Source organism: Myxine glutinosa, chromosome 11 (assembly GCF_964187855.1).
Source record: "Myxine glutinosa chromosome 11, kmMyxGlut1.1, whole genome shotgun sequence".
NCBI lineage: Eukaryota > Metazoa > Chordata > Myxini > Myxiniformes > Myxinidae > Myxine > Myxine glutinosa.
The window spans coordinates 20,746,378-20,769,399 of record NC_136271.1 but is presented as its reverse complement, the minus strand read 5'-3'; the positions used below and the strand labels follow the sequence as shown (position 1 = coordinate 20,769,399).

At 46.1% G+C, this 23,022-nt stretch overlaps 1 protein-coding gene and 1 long non-coding RNA gene across 3 annotated transcripts in view; one reads left to right on the top strand and one right to left on the bottom strand.

Moving 5' to 3' along the window:
- The window catches only part of LOC144894242 (uncharacterized), a 939,403-nt gene that overhangs the window by 97,152 nt on the left and 819,229 nt on the right, over nt 1-23,022 (bottom strand). The gene's annotated exons all lie outside the window — the stretch shown is intronic.
- LOC137436470 (kinesin light chain) overlaps nt 1-23,022 on the top strand; it is a 78,315-nt gene that overhangs the window by 18,722 nt on the left and 36,571 nt on the right. For both annotated transcript variants that reach the window (XM_068130288.2, XM_078786466.1), the window contains exons 3-5: nt 13,998-14,268; nt 16,099-16,329; nt 18,878-18,953. In XM_068130288.2, the coding sequence (XP_067986389.2) occupies nt 14,038-14,268; nt 16,099-16,329; nt 18,878-18,953 (538 nt within the window). In that variant the 5' untranslated portion in view covers nt 13,998-14,037. The remainder of the gene's footprint in view (nt 1-13,997; nt 14,269-16,098; nt 16,330-18,877; nt 18,954-23,022) is intronic.

Below are 23,022 nucleotides of genomic sequence, written 5' to 3'. Positions count from 1 at the left end.
CATGACTGGCTGTGCTCTCACATAGTTGTGGATACCGGGATAACTAACACATGACTGTGCTGTGGATACCAGGATAACTAACACATGACTGTGCTGGCGATACCAGGATAACTAACACATGACTGTGCTGTCGATACCAGGATAACTAACACATGACTGTGCTGTCGTTACCAGGATAACTAACACATGACTGTGCTGTGCTCTCGCATAGCTGTGGATACCAGGATAACTAACACATGACTGGCTGTGCTCTCACATGGCTGTGGATACCAGGATAACTAACACATGACTGGCTGTGCTCTCACATAACTGTGGATACCAGGATAACACATGACTCTGGCTGTGCTCTTACATAGTTGTGGATACCAGGATAACCAACACATGACTGGCTGTGCTCTCACATAGCTGTGGATACCAGGATAACTAACGCATGACTGGCTGTGCTCTCACATGGCTGTGGATACCGGGATAACCAACGCATGACTGGCTGTGCTCTCACATGGCTGTGGATACCGGGATAACCAACACATGATTGGCTGTGCTCTCACATGGCTGTGGATACCAGGATAACTAACACATGACTGGCTGTGCTCTCACATAGCTGTGGATACCAGGATAACTAACACATGACTGCTGTGCTCACATAGCTGTGGATACCAGGATAACTAACACATGATTGGCTGTGCTCTCACATGGCTGTGGATACCAGAATAACTAACACATGACTGGCCGTGCTCTCACATAGTTGTGGATACCGGGATAACTAACACATGACTGTGCTGTGCTCTCACATAGTTGTGGATACCAGGATAACTAACACATGACTGGCTGTGCTCTTACAGAGTTGTGGATACCGGGATAACTAACACATGACTGTGCTGTGCTCTCACATAGTTGTGGATACAGGGATAACTAACACATGACTCTGGCTGTGCTCTTACATAGTTGTGGATACCGGGATAACTAACACATGACTGTGCTGTGCTCTCACATAGCTGTGGATACCAGGATAACTAACACATGACTCTGGCTGTGCTCTCACATAGCTGTGGATACCAGGATAACTAACACATGACTCTGGCTGTGCTCTTACATAGTTGTGGATACCGGGATAACTAACACATGACTGTGCTGTGCTCGCACATAGCTGTGGATACCAGGATAACTAACACATGACTGGCTGTTCTCTTACATAGTTGTGGATACCAGGATAACTAACACATGACTGGCTGTGCTCTCACATAGTTGTGGATACCGGGATAACTAACACATGACTGGCCATGCTCTCACATGGCTGTGGATACCGGGATAACTAACACATGACTGGCTGTGCTCTCACATGGCTGTGGATACCAGGATAACTAACACATGACTGGCCGTGCTCTCACATGGCTGTGGATACCGGGATAACTAACACATGACTGGCTGTGCTCTCACATGGCTGTGGATACCAGGATAACTAACACATGACTGGCCGTGCTCTCACATGGCTGTGGATACCAGGATAACTAACACATGACTGGCCGTGCTCTCACATGGCTGTGGATACCGGGATAACTAACACATGACTGGCTGTGCTCTCACATGGCTGTGGATACCAGGAAAACTAACACCTGGCTCTGTCTGTGCTCTCGCATAGCTGTGGATACCACGACAACTAACACATGACTCTGGCTGTGCTCTTACATAGTTGTGGATACCAGGATAACTAACGCATGACTGGCTGTGCTCTCACATGGCTGTGGATACCAGGATAACTAACACATGACTGGCTGTGCTCTCACATGGCTGTGGATACCAGGATAACTAACACATGACTGGCTGTGCTCGCACATCGCTGTGGATACCAGGATAACTAACACATGACTCTGGCTGTGCTCTCACATGGCTGTGGATACCAGGATAACTAACACATGACTGGCTGTGCTCTCACATGGCTGTGGATACCAGGATAACTAACACATGACTCTGGCTGTGCTCTCACATAGCAGTGGATACCAGGATAACTAACACATGGCTCTGTCTGTGCTCTCACATAGCTGTGGATATGAGGATAACTAACACATGACTGGCTGTGCTCTCACATGGCTGTGGATACCAGGATAACTAACAAATGACTCTGGCTGTGCTCTCACATAGCTGTGGATACCAGGATAACTAACACATGACTGGCTGTGCTCTCACATGGCTGTGGATACCAGGGTAACTAACAAATGACTCTGGCTGTGCTCTCACATAGCTGTGGATACCAGGATAACTAACACATGACTGGCTGTGCTCTCACATGGCTCTGGATACCAGGATTACTCGCACATGGCTCTGTCTGTGCTCTCACATAGCTTTGGATACCAGGATAACTAAAATATGACTCTGGCTGTGCTCTCACATAGCTGTGGATACCAGGATAACTAACATGTGACTCTGGCTGTGCTCTCACATATCTGTGGATACCAGGATAACGAACACATGGCTCTGGCTGTGCTCTCACATAGCTGTGGATACCAGGATAACTCACACCTGGCTCTGGTTGTGCTCTCACATAGCTGTGGATACCAGGATAACTAACACATGGCTCTGGCTGTGCTCTCACATAGCTGTGGATACCAGGATAACTCACACCTGGCTCTGGTTGTGCTCTCACATAGCTGTGGATACCAGGATAACTAACACATGGCTCTGGCTGTGTTCTCACATAGCTGTGGATACCAGGATAACTCACACCTGGCTCTGGTTGTGCTCTCACATAGCTGTGGATACCAGGATAACTAACACCTGGCTCTGGCTGTGCTCTCACATAGCTGTGGATACCAGGATAACCAACACATGGCTCTGGCTGTGGATACCGGGATAACTAACACATGACTGGCTGTGCTCTCACATGGCTGTGGATACCATGATAACTAACACATGCAATGTTCTGGGCCCTGTGCTTTTTCTGGTCTTCATCAATGATCTCTCCGACTCTCTGGAAAATCCTCTCTATCTCTTTGCTGATGACTCCACTCTCTGCCGCTCCATTCCTCATCCCTCAGATCGGCAGTCTGCAGCCTCCTCACTCTCTGCAGACCTGGACAAAATCACAGACTGGGCAAACAAGTGGAACATGTCTTTCAATCCTGACAAATCTTACACTCTTATGATGTCTTTCCGAAAAGACCGACTGGACAACCCTCCCATCCACTTTCTCAACAATCCTCTCCAAGAAATTCTGTCATTCAAGCTTTTGGGTCTCACTATCTGCCATGATCTTTCCTGGGAAAACCACATTTCCAATATGGCCTCCAAAGCGAGTCACCGACTGGACATCCTCCGTCGTGCGAAGTCCTTTCTGGGCACTTCTGAGCTCCTCACCACATACAAGGCTTTCATCCGCAGCTCCATGGAATACTGTCCTCCCCCTATGGGCCGGTGCTCCTGCCTCACTCCTAGCTCGGCTTCACGCGGTTGAAACCAAAGCTTTCAGAATCATTGGAATCTCCCGTGATGAAGCTGATTCTGAGGGTCTTTCTCTCTCTCACCGCAGGCAGGTTGGTGGTCTTTCTGTCTGCTACCGACTCCTCTCCGGCCTTGCTCCCCCTGCTCTTATTCTGTGCTCTGTCCCCCAAATATTCCTGCAGGATGCACAAGATCTGTCAGCAACCCTCTTATGGTTAAACTGCCAAAATCAAGACTCTCTGTTCACCTTCACTCCTTCATTACTCTTTTCTCCCGCCTCTGGAACAAACTCCACCACTCCCTTCAATCCCACTCCACCCTCCAGGTCTTTAAAACAGCTGTTCACCACCATCTCTTATCTTCCCCCATCCAAAACCTTGATTTTTTTTCTACCCCCGCTAATTCACCCCAGATACACCTCTTTCAATCCCCAACATCTTTCCTGAAATTCGTAGTAGTGAAATTCCTAGTAGTGTTCATTTGCTTTAGACCGTGAACCCCTCTCTCCTCCCCAGCCCTCCCCCTTCCACAGATCTACCGACATCCTTGTTCTCTACTTTCCTCTCTCTCCCCCTGTTGTCTCCCGCTCCCTTCATTGTATGTCTTATGTGTCTGTGCATGTTGTCATGTACAATGTGTTAGCTCTTACACGAGCCTCGATTCTGTATACAAAAAAAACAAACTAACACATGGCTCTGGCTGTGGTTACCAGGATAACTAACACATGGCTCTGGCTGTGGATACCAGGATAACTAACACATGGCTCTGGCTGTGGTTACCAGGATAACTAACACATGGCTCTGGCTGTGGTTACCAGGATAACTAACACATGGCTCTGGCTGTGGTTACCAGGATAACTAACACATGGCTCTGGCTGTGGATACCAGGATAACTAACACATGGCTCTGGCTGTGGTTACCAGGATAACTAACACATGGCTCTGGCTGTGGTTACCAGGATAACTAACACATGGCTCTGGCTGTGGTTACCAGGATAACTAACACATGGCTCTGGCTGTGGATATCAGGATAACTAACACATGGCTCTGGCTGTGGATACCAGGATAACTAACACATGGCTCTGGCTGTGGATACCAGGATAACTAACACATGGCTCTGGCTGTGGATACCAGGATAACTAACACATGGCTCTGGCTGTGGTTACCAGGATAACTAACACATGGCTCTGGCTGTGCTCTCACATGGCTGTCCTGATTTTAACAACATGACGAGCACGGCTTCGGTCAGGGCTATGACATGCATGACTTCGGTCACGGCTCTGACATGCACGGCTTCGGTCATGGCGCTGACATGAATGGCTTCGGTCACGGCTATGACATGCATGGCTTCGGTCATGGCGCTGACCTGAATGGCTTCGGTCACGGCTATGACATGCATGGCTTCGGTCATGACGCTGACATGAATGGCTTCGGTCACGGCGCTGACATGAATGGCTTCGGTCACGGCTATGACGAGCATGGCTTTGGTCACGGCTCTGATCGGCATGGCTATTTCTTGCACGGCTTCGGTCATGGCTCTGACATGCACGACTTCGGTCACGCCTCTGACATGCACGGTTTTGGTCACGGTCTGACATGCACAGCCTCACTCACAGCTCTTTCTCGCTTCTGCTCAGTCTCCTCACCACCCCACTGGCGGATGTATACCATCTTAATTTAGCTTGTGGGTGTTGGAAATCCCACGGGGTCATTGGTGTAGGCCATGGTGCGCTGGTGATACACTGAACATGAATGCTGTGCTCGAATTATCACTTAGCTGTATGATTCACACACATGCGTGCACTAGGACTACATGCTCGGAGATGTATATAACACGTGCATGATGTCTCAGATTGCCTTTACCTGTGTCTGAATTGTCATAACTTTTGTGGTTGCCTCTCATCCTCTACTTTTGAAGCAAATATGTACTTAAAACCAAATTCCTTTTGTGTATCCAAAGGGCTCTTGTTTAGTTCGTCCTATAAAGCGGTAGTTTTAAAAACTTGCGAAAACTACCGAACTTTTGTCCTGATTTTAATTGGCTCGAGTACCATCTAATACAGCCACATACATTCTGATCCAAAGATGCAAAATTTTAATGGCCTCCACGTTTTCCCATTGAAGCTATCTGTGCTCTGGGCATGTAAATTTTGGTTGAATTGAGGAATTCTGAGTCGTGCTGAAGTCAGGAAAAGTGCCCCAAAACTCCTGCTGATATTGATGTGAAGATCAGTTCAATGAGTCCACAAAGGTGTGAGCCGTGCCATTGCAAGGTGATTTTAAATCTTCTGCTGTGGGGTTCCGGGCTTGCTTTGACCCGAGCTTTCTCCTGCCCGTTTTTTCAATCCTTACTCTCCAACTTGTGCTTTTTAATGTGAATACTTCTTTTTCCCTATTTTATTTATTTACAAGATCGAGGCTCATGGAAGAGCGAGGTGACGGAGCGTATGAACTGACATCGGGGAAACCGTTCGATGCAATAAGCAAGGGGATGAATGAAGAGTAATGATGGAAAAAAAAGTACTTCAATCTGCAAGTAAGAGGGTTGGGCTAAACAGGGCCAATAGGGAGTAGAAAGCATTGTGGGTAGGGATAGGTAGGGGGAAGACATGAGATGTTCTCCATGCTAGAAGTAGTGATCTTCCCAGAGCTGATACTGACCAGCTCCTCGTGCACAGCAGAAAAAGGGTCAGTCATTTGTTCTCTGTTCCGTACTACGCTGATGACACTCCTCTCGTCACACAATGTCGTTGATGAGTCGAGGTCTTTACAGTCTTCTTCCTGACGACTGCAGTGTGAGCCTCGACTTCACCCTGAAGAACAATCGCAGCGTGTTCACTCTGTGGGGGAAAAATTAAAAAAAATCTAACAATGGACCGCCGTACCCGTGATCCCTCCAGTAGTTTTTAAATCTCAATTAAACGTTTGCTCAATGGCTTGGTCACAGTCACTGGCGGAGAATCCATACCGAATCCATATCGGCCCTGCTGATGCATAGTCTACTCGGTGTTCATAAACTTTGGCTTACACATCAGGAAAGGTCTCGGGCAGACTCATCGTTTTGAGCCAATACACAGGGAGATGCCTGGCGTAATGCGTCTTGCCGTATATAAAATACCACAGCATCATTAACCTCACAGGCAGTAGATGCAGTTCCCAGTTAGACTCTGCGTGGCTCTCATGAATATAAACAAGCATTCATATTTTTATTTTTTTTAGCTCACCTGCAACACAATTCCAGGGAGCTTATGCGATGGCGCGTCGTCAGTCCGTCAGACTGTAAACACTTGCAACTTCTTCTCTGAAACTGCTGATGGGATTGTGACCAAACTTGGCACAAATTATATTTAGTATGTTGCAACTCAAGTTTGTTCACGGCATGAAAAAAAATAGGGATCTAGGGGGGTCTACCAGAGGTCAAAGTGCATCCAGGTTTGACCCCCCCACCACCCCCCTCCCCCCCAAAAAAAATAAATAAATAGGAATTTGCTTTTTCCTCTGAAGCTACACACGCTATTTTGATGAAACTGGACCACAACCTTCATCATCCGTGAAATACCAAAGTTTGTTCATGGCATTAAGAAAATTGAGGTCTAAGGGGGTCTACTGAGGCTTGCCCCCAACATATGTATTTGCTCTCTCCTACTAAACTACACACACAATTTTGATAAAACTTGACCACAGCATTCATCCCCAGTGATATACCAAAGTTTGTTCATGGGATTAAGAAAACCGAGGTCTGAGGGCATCTACAAGGGGTCAATGTGGGTCCAGGTTTGACCCCCCCAAAAAGGTATTCGTTTTCTCTGAAACTACACACACAATTCCGATGCATCCTGACCACAACCTTCATTGATGTACCAAAGTTTGTTCAAAGCATTAAAAATAACTGGCCCGAAGGTATTTTATGGGTGGGGGTGGGGGGGGGGGGCGGGAGGATATGCTGCCCTGTCTTCTAGCATTGAAATTGATTTACGAGGGGCAGTCAAAATAAGTAACCTTTAAAAATATTTTTCACAACTTGTTTATTGCATGGAAGTGTGTAACAACTGTTATTTTTCACCATGATCTCCATTGCGTTGAATGCAATTTACCAGCACTTTACTAAGGCCTGGAGTCCTCTAGAAAAAAATTAATATTTTGGCTGCTTGTGTAGCCATTCGTGCGCCGCCTCTTGGACCTCTTCCTCAGATCAGAAAAGTGGTTCGATCAAGCGCCTCTATAAGTGGCCAAAGATGTGGTAATCAGAAGGTGCGAGGTCTGGCGAGTAGGGTGGGTGAGGAAGACACTCAAAATGCAGGTCCTCGATTGTTGCAGCTGTAGTGCGGGCAGTATGGGGCCGAGCATTGTCATGCTGCAGCAAAACACAGGTAGTGAGTAGTTCACGAAGTTTTGATCTGATTACTGGTTTCAGATGATTTTTAAGGAGGTCGCAGTATGATATACTGGTGACTTTGGTCCCTCAGGGCATGTAATGCTATACAAGTGGGCCTCGGCTATCCCAGAAGAGCGTCAGCATCACTTTTACAGCGGACGGCTGTGTGCGGAATTTTTTGGGCTTCGGTGAAGTTGAATGGCGCCACTCTTTGCTTGCCCTCTTCGTTTCTGGCTGAAAGTGGTGGACCCAGCTTTCATACCCAGTCACTACGCGCTGTATGCAAGCGGCGCCTTCTGTTTCATAACGTCGCAGAAGTTCTTCACATGCGTCCACGTGCCGTTCTTTCAGTTAGTGTGTGAGTTGTCTAGGCACCCATCTTGCAGACACTTTGCGGAACACCAGCACGTTGTGAATGATATGGTGTGCTGAACCATAGCTAATGTTCAATTGAGAGACCACTTCATCCAGTGTAATGCATGCTTCTAAGGGAGCCGCCATCTTGGAACTGCTCTAATGACATCATACGCTCAATGTTGCCAGATCTAAAACAGGCAAAACATGACTCTTACCCATAGATATAACATATGTTGTCTACAACTCCACACATTACATTGTCGAATTTATATCGCCATTTTAAGGTTATTTATTGACTGGCCCTCGTAAAATACCGTGATACTGTTTAAAGTACCTTCAGTCGGTGTAGTATACTGCTTTGTTCTACCAGATGAGCATGCAGGGGTATTACCCCTTTTTTAGTTTAGAACGCCGAGTGGACTTTTTTAGTATGTGTATATATATATATATACACACACATCGATGTGGAGCATTTAAACGCACATCGTAAGTCGCCATTATTTAAGGCATTAAGAGTCGACCACAACAAATGATGGTTCCAATATTTTGTTTTGAGTTCGGTGAAGAAATACTATGTCCATCAAAAAATACAATGGTTTGGTGTTGAGACCAGTGCGCTCTGACTATTAAAGAGAAGTCAGGTGACATTGGGTCCCCAAAAACGCCTTAACCTAAAAGTGAGGGAAAATCTGTCTTGAAGGAACAAAAGACCAGACCAAATAATTTTTGGCCCTTCAAGTAGCATTTTCAAAACGTTTCTTGTTTCTCCTTGAGCTGCGACTAAGCAATGCACATTTTCGCCGTAAAGTTTCTCCTTAACTGAATCTACGCACTTAAAACTTCACTTTTGTGAACTTGCCAGCCATATGCCCGTGAAGTATATTCTGTATAGGTCACGTCCAAAACAAATATTTGATGAAACATTGCGCACTTGGTATTTTAAGGGACTTTTGCTAAACCAGTTATTTATTTATTTCCCCTTCACAACAATGAAAGCTTTGTTTATACAGAAAATGGGAACACATTACCGTTTGGTATAATATTACTTTCCATTCGTTGTGTTTTTCTTTTATTTCCACTTGTGTTTTCTTACTCCAAAGCAGTGATTGGTCGAGTGTTGCTCATAACCAAGAATGGCTTTCGGTTTGGCGGTTGAGCGATTGAAATTTTGTCCCTTGGTTTTCCACCCACGGACCTCCATCTCGGTGATCATTCACCGTATGAGCGGATCGCAGGAACAAGCTGGAACGGCATTCGGTAGAGAGCCTACCTCCACCAGGCTGAACAGTTTAAGTTTTGTATTCCACCGATAGGCCTGATCTGGATCAGGACCCGAACCAAAATCGAATCGGCTTGTTCTTGTCGCGCAACCAACCAGTCCAACCAAATGTCGTCTGAATCCGTCCACAGCTTTTTGAGATGTCCTGCCCACAGACAAAGAGAAAGAGGTGAAAACATAACCTCCGCCCACCTTTGGTGGAGGTAACGAGGACAACCGGGGACTGCAGAGTCGAGAGACAAAATTTGGAATTTATCCAGGAGTGGCTCACAATGGCCTGCTTTGGAATGACGCCATGAGCGTCGGCAGTAAGGGACGGCCGGTTTTATATCCCCTTCAAAAGAACAACGTTCACTGACGCGACGATTATGCATGTGATGCGTCAGAAAGACAGAGGCTGTAATCGGTTATCCTATTCCATCTCGAATGTTGCTTCATGACACAGGCACACCAAAGGCTTGCCTTCATTTCCCTCATGCGTCCTAATGTCTGTCTTTTATATAATTATGTGTTCATTGTCATCTGTTAGTCAGGGGCACAATATTATTACAAATGTTAAATGGATTTATTCGAAAATCAGCGTGGGTGCAGAGCAAGTGCATGAGCATGTTAACATTCCCCATTTGAGCCAGGAATGGTAGTTATACATTTAGCGGTAGAGTGTTCCCGCTTGTTAACCAAGGGTTGCGCTGTGATATACCTCATTATACATTTAATTCTGAAGGAGAAGGAGAAGGACAAACGGACAAGAGGGAAAGGGTCGGTCCATGGGGACCGATCGGCACTCTGACCGAGACCGAGCTGCCCTGACAAATTCGGGCAGCAGGGAAGAATGGGGAAGATTTGGCCCTCGACTTGCATTGGGGGAGGGTGGGGGGAGAGGGGGGGGAGTGGGGAGGGTACAACCACCGTGAAGAGGCATCCTCGATAGTTGTGTTATATGTTGTTGATTTATTTGCTGTTGCAATGTATAGACATTCACTTCTATTTTTATTTACCTTTTCATACCCAAACAATTTAAACGGAAACTAAACCCAAACTTAAACATAGAATTACTAGTTCTGATCCTTTTCCAATTTTTTATCTTTACAGCCTTTTTTTTTGTTTGTTTTTTTGTATACAGAGTCGAGGCTCGTGAAAGAGCTAATATTTATCAAACAAACAAATCAAACAAACAAGCAAACAAAGTATATAAAAAGGGGAGCGGTCGACAAGATGGGGAGAGAAGGGGAGGAAGCACACAAACACAACATTTGAGAGCAGGGACATCGGGAGATGTGGGGGAGGGAGAGGGCCTGGGGGGAGGCAGGATAGGTATAAAACGAAAGGACACCAAGGACTTCCAGGAAAGAAGACAAAAGTCACCTCAAAAAAGTGGATTTGGGGTGAAATTAGCGGGGGTAGAAAAGATCAAGGTTTTGGATGGGGGAAGATAAGAGATGGTGGTGAACAGCCGTTTTAAAGACCTGGAGGGAGGAGTGGGATTGAAGAGAGTGAGGGAGTTTGTTCCAGAGGTGGGACAAAAGAGGAATGAAGGAGTGAAGGTGAGCAGAGAGTCTTGATTTTGGCAGTTTAACCATAAGAGGGTTGCAGGCAGATCTTGTGCGACCTGCAGGAATATTTGGGGGACAGAGCCCAGAGAGAGCTGGAGGAGCAAGGCCGGAGAGGAGTCTGTAGAAGACGGAAAGTCCACCAACCTGCCTGCGGTGAGTGAGTGAAAGGCCCTCGGAGATAGCGTCATCGCGGGAGATTCCAACGATTCTGAACGCTTTGGTTTCAACAGCGTGAAGCCGAGCTAGGTGTGAGGCAGGCGTACCAGCCCAAAGGGTAGAGCAGTACTCCATTGAGCTGCGGATGAAAGCCTTGTATGTGGTGAGGAGCTCAGGTGTGCCAAGGAAGGACTTCGCACGACGGAGGATGCCCAGTCGGCGACTGGCTTTGGAGGCCAGCTTGGAAATGTGGTTTTCCCAGGAAAGATCAATAATGACCTTAATGAAATAATGACCCACATTATGGCGACAGAAGAGTCGGCGGATTCAGCAGTAATGTATTTTTTACTTAAAAGTGAATTTTCCACTGTAACGTGACTCTGTGGTGTTATGGTTAGAACGTCCAATCCGAGTCTGGGAGGTCGGCAGTTCAAACCATGGCCTAGTGATACCAAACACTTTAGCGGGGAACCCAAATGGTCAGACCAGTGTATCCCTTGATTAACCTACAAAAAGATCTTCTTCTTCTTCACTCTAGCCGTGATGTCACACTCAAAAGTCGACCGCCATGTTGGTATTGTCGACGGGTTACATCGCAGTACTATTCAACTCAAACGGCAAATAATTTTCGATTTTCCACAAATATGCCGAGTCGACGCGTCCTTGGTGATTATAGTAATACAAACCGAGATGGTTTCATGCTGCGAAAATGGCCAGAAGACCCTGAGTTTGCCAGAAATTGAACGAGGTATGTCTGAAATACCTTTGTGGATCGAGCCTACAAGATGTTCGCTTTTGTGCTTGAAACATATTTACAGATTACTGTTATGAAACAACAGATATGGCTAGATATTGTGGTTATCTGCCACGATTGCGAGAGGATGTCATGCCCACAATTGAGCAGAAAATAATAGCCGTCGCTTGAAACTGAAAGACCATCCACGATCTCCCATCAAGCCCACAATACCCACGGCCAACCCACACCCCTCCAGCACCCCCAGCAATCGACCATCACCCTAACAATACCCACCACCACCCCACTCCCCTCCCTATCACCACTGCCCCTCCACTGGGGCAGGACAAAGACACAGCGTGACACAGATGCTGTACAATACGGACACGGCACAACACAGCTCAAACATGACATGGCAGTGGGGCATGGCACAACCACAGACACAAATGGCATCCTGGGAAATGAAACGATGATCCTGTAATATACAGGACACCTGGTCAGCCTGTGACCGTGGGACAAAGCATTCCTTGCCCATTCTGTCAGCGGTGTCCAAGTGTGCCTGGGTGGTGTTTGCTGTTGGGTGATGACAGTTACTCCTGATGGGTATACCTGATTTAACAATGAATACAAATCCCTTATAAGCCATCACCTGAATGGGAAAACAAAATCTGCCAATCTGTAGTGAACATGAGACTTAACTAACACTTCCATTGTCGCCATCTTCCTTTGAATCACTCGCATTAGTCTCAAAACGATAAGGCTCCATAGTTCCCCCGAAAGCGTTTCCATCACTAATTTTGTGTCCGATAGTTTCTTCAAAATCCCACGATCAGTTTCAACATACGGAGAACCTTCAGAGTTTGTAATGATGGTGGAATCGGTATCGGAATACGAGCTCAACATACACCGTTTCTCTGTATGTAAATCGCCATTAGCATCAAGGTGGGTTGTGAGTGTGATGTCACTGACGACATCGAAAATCGACACTTTAGGGCTTTTTTTCAGCACTTTGTGATTAGAAAGAAAATGTCAAAAACATTGCCCCTTCAAATTAGACCGTGATTAATGATTTTCAATGGTTTTCAGGGGAAAAAAAAGATTTGTGTTTGGGTTCCCCTTTAAAAATGGTACGTGCTGCTTCCTTGCTTGACATACACCATTTAAAGGGTTAAGAGCATGGAGAATCCCCATAGGTTGGCATATATTGGGAGGAGGAAACTCCTTCGTAGAAAATGCCCCACTGAGTGCGGTGAAAAAGGTGGCACTGTGGTGCTGTGCACACACGACTCGATTGCCAGAGAGGTAGGCCACAACGCGTTGATACAACAAGAGTTTTTATTCAGAGCTCGCACTTCAGCACTGGGTGGGCTCGAGCTTAGAGCCCGCATATATGTCCCGAGGCCACGCCTTGCCCCCGGGCGTGGCCGATCGGCCGAAAGGCGGGGCATGCATTTCAGTTCCCCGCCTGGACGCTCGCGCCACCCACTGGTGCGCGGAATTATTATCCCTTGTGCCCGCCACAGCACCATCGTTGTGGCGTCGCCGGTGCCCAGTGTGCTCCGAGAAGGGACAGCTCTTACCCCAAGCTCAGTAGCTCTTTGTATGGTCTAACAGTCTTGAGAGAATCGTGTGTGTGTGTGTGTGTGTGTGTGTGTGTGTGTGTGTGTGTGTGTGTGTGTGTGTGTGTGTGTGTGTGTGTGTGTGTGTGTGTGTGTGTGTGTGTGTGTGTGTGTGTGTGTGTGTGTGTGTGTGTGTGTGTGTGTGTGTGTGTGTGTGTGTGTGTGTGTGTGTGTCAGCTCCACTAAGCCTTAGATCATGTATTTTTAATAAAAAAAAACCCGGAATTTTCCATTTCCAGGAATTTAGGTGGACGCAGCCAGGTCTCTTGTCTTTGAGTTTCTAATTGCCTGTGAAGCATGTTGAAACATCACATGCATTTTGAAATGTGACACACATTAATTCAGGTAGTAATGCTTCCATGAACATCAGACTTTATTCCTGGCAGCACCAACCAAGTTTCCATGAAATTTCCAAGTGAATTGCTGATTCATTCCGTTTAGACATTCAGCTCTTATTTTAATAACATCTTCCTACCCAACCCTTCCTGACAGGCTCTAGGGTCAAGTGGAGAGGACTAGCGTCATTATCGCCATGGCATGCCCAGACCGACTTACCCAAGAGGAGATCCTGACTTGCACACGGACAGCTATCCAAGGCCTTGAGACATTGCGAGGAGAGCACCAGTCCTTGCTTTTGTCACTTTCCAGCACGACAAACGACGTGGAGGGTGTTGGTGATTGGGGAATTGGTTTGATTAACGAGAAGAGTGACATTCTCCAGCACTCGGTGGACTCCATAGAGCTTGGTTTGAGCGAAGCACAGGTGAGTGCGGACTTAAGGATGCGGGTTGAGCTGTGGTCGTGTGTGGGGAAAATGTTGATTCATTTGGGGGACTTTTTGTTGTACCGAGCAATTTTCCATAAAGTAGGGTTGTGCTGCGCGGTGCATTGCTTTTCTCGTATAGTCAGGGCCCTTAGGGATATTTTGGGGCCGTTTGGTTCAAATTCTTCCAAAAGCACCAAATTTGGCCCAGATGTTGCCCATGCCATACTCTTTCGATTTTTGACGGGCGCCCCCCCCCCCCCCCCCGGGGCCCCATATTGGCGAAATACTAAATGGCCGCCACCCGGATTAGAGGAAAATCAGTTAAATAACCAAAAGGGTTGGAATCATGTATGATACCACTTTTCAGGGGTTTTCGAGGTCGAGGAATCCAATTATGATGTTATTTTGATGATTCGAGGTCAAGGTCAACCCTCAAGGTCATCTTAAAGGTCATTTTTGAGTCAAACATGTCGGTTTTTGAGTTTTTTGTCAAGATTTACGCGAGGTTCACCATTTTATGTTTCTGGGTTGTGTAATCGAACTCTGACCTTATTTTTGACAATTAGAGGAAATATTTACATGTCTATTTCCTAATTTTCAGGCACATGCAGTTCATCAGTCTAATTACAAAGGTACGGATTTTGATGTTTTATGAACTGTATGCCATGTCCTTGTGTTTAATTTTTGTGCGATCATGATCCGGGTTCATGTATACATGATTGTATACGTGTCATAAATATGACGTCATAGGTCATGTGACCTGGCGGCCATATTGGATTTTATGAAAACCTTAAAAATGGATCCCTGCCTTCATTTTTCGATCGATTCATTTTGAACTTTGACCACTTATAGTACGCCATGTGATTGGATGCATATCCTAATTATGACGTCATAGGTCAGGTGACATGGCGGGATGGACCGTTATGGTCCCCGGATCATACCGCCCTTGGCGCCCGTCAAAAATCGAAAGAGTATGGCATGGGCAACATCTGCGCCAAATTTGATGCTTTTGGAAGAATTTGAACCAAAATATCCCGAAGGGCCCTGACTAGTAATAGTATTCACCTGTGATTGTGCCATCTGTGAATATGGGGATTGTATGGTCTGGAAATATGGCCTAGAGGTACGCACACTCACCTTTATGCTGTCTAGCCTGGGTTCGGATCTCAGCCCAGCTATAAACTGTCATCCCGGTGTTTCACAGGCAGGGTGATTCAACAATGTGTGTGCCGTCCCTCAAATGGATGTTAAAATGGCGTCCCGTCTGCCGGAATTAGTTGGTGCACGTTAAAGACCCGTGGCGCTCTTCGTGAAGAGTATATGAGCTATCGTTGGCACCCTGAACAAATTACAAATTCCAGCCCGAATCAGCAGAGGGCACTGCATCAGCGGCACAGCCATGCCCTCAGCCAATAATGCTACCCAGCAGCTTTATATTGTGTGTGAAATAAGAAGAAGAAGAAGAAGAAGCGAGTCCATGTTTCCGATAAGTCCATCACATGGGCAGTGAGACCGGAGATTCCGCTTTGACTTGTGTGGCCTCGCTTTAGTACTCAAGTCATCAAAACTAAAATTATAGATATATTTATTGCCTGATTAACATATGAGGTGAAATACATGGCATGTTGGGGTACATGCACGTAGGAGAGGAGGTAGGGGAGAGTTAAAATGCTGCTGTTTTTGCATACGAAATATGCAGACGTCAGGCAATTTGAGATCATTGCCACAATTTGTCCAAACTATACACTTTACGTCTTGGTCCTCTTACTACCTTCCTTTCCTCTCATGTTCATGAACCACACTCTTCCTTGAACATGGAACCTGCAGGTAATTCTTGCTCTTGCTAATCACTTGGGCACCGTGGAAGCTGAGAAGCAGAAGCTTCGTGCACAAGTACGGCGATTGTGCCAGGAGAATGGCTGGCTACGTGAAGAGCTGGCTGGCCTACAACAAAGTCGGCAGCAAAGTGCACAATCACTTGCACAGCTGGAAGAGGAGAATAGCCATCTCCGCTTCATGGCATCTCTCCGACGCTACGACGAAGGCAGCTCCTCTACTGTAAGTGGTGTGAGACCGTTTGTCATATACACCATGAAAATCGAAGTCATTTGTGTTTGATGGCAGAGATGGCCTTACAAAACGGTCAAGGAACTATTTGTTAATTGTATCAACTTGGCCACTGCCTTTACAGTGTTCTTTTGTTCCTTGCCATGCAGCACCAATGCATTAGTTTCTCAGCATCTATTACCGGAGAGAGACAGACAGACACACACACACACAGACACACACACACAGACACACACACGTACACACATACACACACACACACACACACACACACACACACACACACACACACACACACAGACACACAGACAGACTCACAGACAGACTCACAGACATACTCACAGACATACTCACAGACAGACACACAGACATACAGACAGACATACAGACAGACACACAGACAGACACACAGACAGACACACAGACAGACACACAGACAGACACACAGACAGACAGACACACAGACAGACACACAGACACACAGACAGACACACAGACAGACAGACACACAGACACACAGACAGACACACAGACAGACACACACACAGACACACACACAGACAGACACACACACAGACACACACACAGACAGACACACAGACAGACACACAGACAGACACACAGACAGACACACAGACAGACACACAGACACACAGACGCACACACACAGACGCACACACACACACACAGACACGCACACACATAGACACGCACAGACACACACACACACACACACACACACACACACACACACACACACACACACACACAGACGTAGGCACAGACACAGACACAGACCGACACACACAGACCGACAGACACAGACCGACAGACACAGACCGACAGACACCGACCGACAGACACAGACCGACACACAGACCGACAGACACAGACCGACAGACACAGACCGACAGACACAGACCGACAGACACAGACCGACAGACACAGACCGACAGACACAGACCGACAGACACAGACCGACAGACACAGACCGACAGACACAGACCGACAGACACAGACCGACAGACACAGACCGACAGACACAGACACACACACAGACACACACGTGCATGCACACACACACATTGCAATAGTCTCACATCCTCAAAGTCTAAAGGGTGAGACTAATTAAAAACGCAGTGAGGATTAAGATACCATTTGTCAATTCAGAGGTCTTTAGCCCTCCATCTCAGAGCACCTGCATTCGCTTGGCACCTGACGTGACAATATAATTTAATTTGGTGTTAATTGAGAATTACATCTATATAATAATACCGTAAGGACTCGACTTTGTTATCCCTTTTACGCCGCACCCAGTGACCCGATGCCCACGGCACTAATGGATTTACGATCTACGAACCGCGCTCTTTGTTTATCACGTACAGCCATACTCGAAAAATCTGAATTAGCCGACGCTGGGGCCCAAAAGCATCCGATTAACTGCCGATACGACGCCATCTTACGACGCCATCGTATTGGTGTCTGCTGGGCGAAGGCTAAGCAGGCCGTCCGCTGATTGGACAGTCGAGTGGTGTGAACATGGGTGGTGTGAACCAAATGGTCTTTTTATTCCCTTGAACATTTTAAATTAGGATATACAAGGAAACGTCTTTATCGTCATTTTAATAAAGTTAAATGGAGTGACGTTGCGATACTCGGGGTGCGTTGCATAAATCCTCGTAACTCAGAGAGGTGTAGCAGGTGGCGAGACGTAAGGAAGCTTAAAGATAACGAGCTGAAACACACGAACGATATGTCAAGCCCTTTCTACACCGAACGGCAATAAAAGTATGAGAGCGGGAAGGCATGGCCTGAGCACTTCGAGCAGAGAGGACTGATTGGACTTAACTTAAAGAGAAAAAATTGGAGCTTAACGGAAGAAGAAGATCCCATGAGCGCTCCCCTATGCCATCCATAATGGTACACTATCCATACACCACATCCTCCCTTCCGTGGATGTTCCACGGGTTTCACGTCTTTATCGTCATTTTAATAAAGTTAAATGGAGTGACGTTGCGATACTCGGGGTGCGTTGCATAAATCCTCGTAACTCAGAGAGGTGTAGCAGGTGGCGAGACGTAAGGAAGCTTAAAGATAACGAGCTGAAAACAGACGAACGATATGTCAATCTCTTTCCACACCGAACGGAAATAAAAGTATGAGAGCGGGAAGGCATGGCCTGAGCACTTCGAGCAGAGAGGACTGATTGGACCTAACTTAAAGAGAAAAAATTGGAGCTTAACGGAAGAAGAAGATCCCATGAGCGCTCCCCTATGCCATCCATAATGGTACACTCTATCCATACACCACATCCTCCCTTCCGTGGATGTTCCACGGGTTTCGGCTAGTCATGACTAAATATCTTGCTTGCCTTTCATATCGTTTTTATTTAAAAAGTTTTTAAATCATGATTCGTACGTAAACATTTTTCGAAATAGCCCTCCGTTTCTCACTGTGTCTTTGCTGCAGGAAAGCTAAGTTTATTGTTTACCTGTGGCTTTACCTTTCTTTCAATGAATATACTGCAACCTTGTTTCAGGAAGAAAATGACAGAGAATCAAACACAGAACTTTTGGATGATCTCTTCCCTGGTGATGAAGAGCATGCTCAGGATGGTGAGCTTACCAATCCCAACCACTTCCTTGCATCGCCTGTACCACCACAATTCGTATAAACGGGTTAATGTTTTTGTTATCCTTTTGATTCTGATGATTTTGAACAAAAGAAAAACTCTCTCTATATTAAATGGATTGAAATTATCTTGTAAGTGACATCATTGAAACTTCTGTTTGTTTGGGCAGGTTATTTTAGATGGGAAATTTCATGGGTAATGAACGTAGAGCAGCAACAAAGGCTGGAAAGGGTGGAAATGCGAATGGTTCGGTGGATGTGCGGAGTATCGTTGAGAGAGAGGAAGACAAATGATGAATTGTGAAAGATGATGGGAATAGAGCCTGTGATTGATGCTGTGAAGAGGAACAGGTTGAGATGGTTTGGTCACGTGTTGAGGAAGAGTGAAAGTGACTGGTTGAGAAGAGTGATGGAAATGAATGTAGAAGGAAGTAGAGGACGGGGAAGACCGAGAAAGACTTGGCTAAAGATGGTGGAAGAGGAAATGCGGGCAAGGGGGTTAACAAGGGGAGATGCAGAAAATAGGGCAAAATGGAGAAGATTGTCATGGGGACCGCAAGGCATACCCCCGCTCTAGCAGGGAAAATGGCCTCAAAATGCCTGTTGTTGTGTGTTGTTGTATTTTAGATGGGAAACTTACAAGTGTTCACATTGAGAATGGCTTTTTTGACAATATCATGTGTAAAATAAATAAGGCAGCTGTTGATCACAATGCAGGGAGAAAAACAGCCACTGTGGAATAAAACACAAGCTTGCAAAATGAAATCATTCAAGGCAAAGTGATTGAAGGATGAATGCATTTCCTGCATATACACACAAGCTTTCTCTGAGCGAAGGAGGTGACCTTGCTCGATGCAGAGAACAATTTTAGGAGCCGATAGGAAATTCAGCAATTAGCCGAGATTCCTGATTAATTAAGCCGGTTGCATTGTTTCCTCGTGGATAGCTGAACTGTGCTTTGCTTATTAAGTGCTGCCAATGAACAGCTCTCTTGTTTTTGCTCTGACTGGAAACCTTCGTCCTTGACCATCGGTCCATAATTCCATGGAAAGCCTTTGTGCGATCCAGAACGTTCACTCTTGTTTAACTTTCGTCCTTTCGCTGTGCTCGCCAAATATTTATATTCGTTGTTCAATCCGAGTTGGCTTAGCGGTTATCTTAGCAGTTAGCGGAATCACTTGCAAATTCTCAGATCCAGATCCGGATCTTCACCAAAAATCTAATCATTTCGTCCTTATCACAGACACAACCTCTCCTCAAATTTCGTCCGAATCCGTCCACATCTTTGAGACATCCTGGTCACATTAGGGCAAAGATGGGTGAAAACATAACCTCTATGCACCTTAGCCTGGTGTTGGCTTAGCGGTTAGGGTGCCAGCTTGGGATCCTAGGATCCTGGGTTTGAATCCCGGTCGATCTCTGAATTAACACCAGGGGGGTTGACTCAGCTTGTCATCCTTCTGAGGTTGGCAAATTGAGTTCCAGTTCACTGGTAATTCCTTGTGTGTCGCAAGGGGCGACCAACAGGGTTGCCGGCAGGAAGGGCATCCGGCCATAAAACATTGCTTCAAAAAGGGTACCACGGTGCCCGAAAAAGGCCAACCCCTGCTCTGCGGGGAAAAAAGGCCTCTGAAGGTGGTTCCTTTCTATTCCGAGTGCACCCCAAAATATTTCACGCTTTCACTGCAGAGCTCTACTTTCATGTTGGGCATTCTTCAATTTTGGAGCGACTGTGAAAAGCAAATGCTAAATGCTCTGCTTCTCAGATAACAGTCTTTTGGAGAATGTTGGCTGGTGGGTCATATGTGTCCTTTCATTTTATTTGTTACTTTTATAACTGAATAAGAAATTTTTCAAGTCTCCAACTACATTCCGATTTCCGAGTTAACTGTCAAAATCTGTGGGCAAACTTTAACATCCACTTTTGGCATCCAAGGTGGCAGGATCAGATAAATCACATGACTCGTCATGCCACTTGCAAACCATCTGCATAGGATATAATGTTGCAGCATTTTGACAAAAGGGTGCCACCACTGGGATCAAAAAACATGCATTGGGTCAAGTGTAAAAAGTTGTGCAAAGAGCAAAAAAATACTTGACTTAAGCATGGCAAATCCATCATGAGACAACGTTGTACTTTAATGTTCAATTTCAGATTTGGAGGATGAAAATGTTGAATTGGCAAATCCTGGAACCATAATTTTTGATGCTCTTATCATGAGTGTAATTTACCGCGCAGTCATTATTGTAAGTAGTGGGGCAACTTAGCATAACAATTGTGCATTTTGTGAGGAAAGCACCAAATTTGGCACACTCGTAGACTATCCTATTATGAACAGATTTGGATATTGGGCCATCTCAAATTCAGCCCCTGATGGCTGTGGCAGCCATTTTCCAAAATGACACCTTCAGCTTGTTCCGACGAATTGCATCATCAATTGGCTTGGTCCTTTCCACCAGGCATTCTCTGGTGAAAGCCTGGAACTGCTCTTGGCCAATCTTCTTCACCATCCTGACAGTCTCAACTGCAGCAGGACCTGCAATTTCCTTTGTGTCAAGGACAACCAGATCCATGCTCTCTTCCTCAAAGGGGTTGCCAAGCTCTTCTATGACGCTGACAAGGGCACGGACATCCTTGGCGAAAGAGGTCTGCACACTTGGTGTCTGGTCGTGATGACGTGTGTCCTCTCGCCTCCCCCAGTGTTGATGGCCATCTTGGAACTCTTCTATGGCCCTGGCAACTTCTGGCCCGGCAATCATCCAACGCCGCAGGGCACTTGGGTTGTCAGTGAGGCCGACTGCTCCACCATCTCCTTTTTTGATGCAGGCGTTATTCTGTTCATGCGCCTGGTCGATTGGGATCGAAGAGAACACCTTCTTCGTCTTCTGTACAGTGAAGTTGCCAGCCCTGAATTATCTGGCTACATCTGGGTGCTTCATTGGGAGTGCAACCATGTCCCTCAGGTGAACAGGGACCCACCTGGCATAGTGTGTGTGGTCTAAGGCATGGAACCAGTTCCGTCAGGGCATCAAGGTACATCGTGAATGAAGCCTGCCGCAGAGAACGCACGTAGACCAGTACCAACATCTCTAGTTCCAGCACAGTTGCCCAGTACTGAAAGTTGGGAATGTCTTCTCCTCTCTGGTGACACCAGTCTTCGAACTCAGGCAGGTCTTCTGCATCATCAGCATATGTCATACAGTGGCGTTCATACGCACGGTGTTGCAGGATGTGCAGTGCCGCTGCAGTGATTTGATGAGCTCTTCTTGTGCGGGTGACGTGGGCAGCTCGCAGGAAGGAGTCGGCCGTCCCTGGCGTTGCAATCTCAGCTTGCAAATCTGCAAAATCTGCAAATCTTGCAAAAATCAAATCTCTGAATCTGAGATGGCCCAATATCCAGATCTTTTCATAATATGATAGCCTACTAGTGTGCCAAATTTGGTGCGTTCCTCACAAAATGCACAATTGTTATGCTATATTTAGCTTAGCTGCTGGACTAAAGGCAATAAAAAGAGGTTGAGGTTCCTCCAAGTTATACATCCACTTTAATCCTTTAAAAGTCCATTTTTCTTTATGACAACAGCCAACTGCAGTGGCCTACACCACAAACACCATCCCATTTTACGACCATTTCCCCTGTTTATTTTTTCAGCAGTTGGTCGAATTATGACATTTCTCCATATGGATATATCCATTAATCAGTTTCATGTAAACCCAAACATTCCATATCCTTCTTGATATTTTCAATCCATGACCTTTAAGGACATGCTTTCTTCCTTCCACCATGTGGTTTATTGCTTTTTTACAGCTTAATCTCTTGACCTTCATTGCACGTTACCATGCCAACAAGTGTTCTCTTCTGACGTTCTTCTTCACCAGAATTGATTTTTAATCTCTCCCTGATTTATGATTTCGGAATTCATTCTTTCATACACAATCCATTCATTCTTCCCTCATATTATTCTCATCTCTCTTCTTTCCATTCTTTTTACATCTTCGATCTGCATTGTTTACACTTCGCTTTCAGACATAAATACCGGTCCGATACAGGC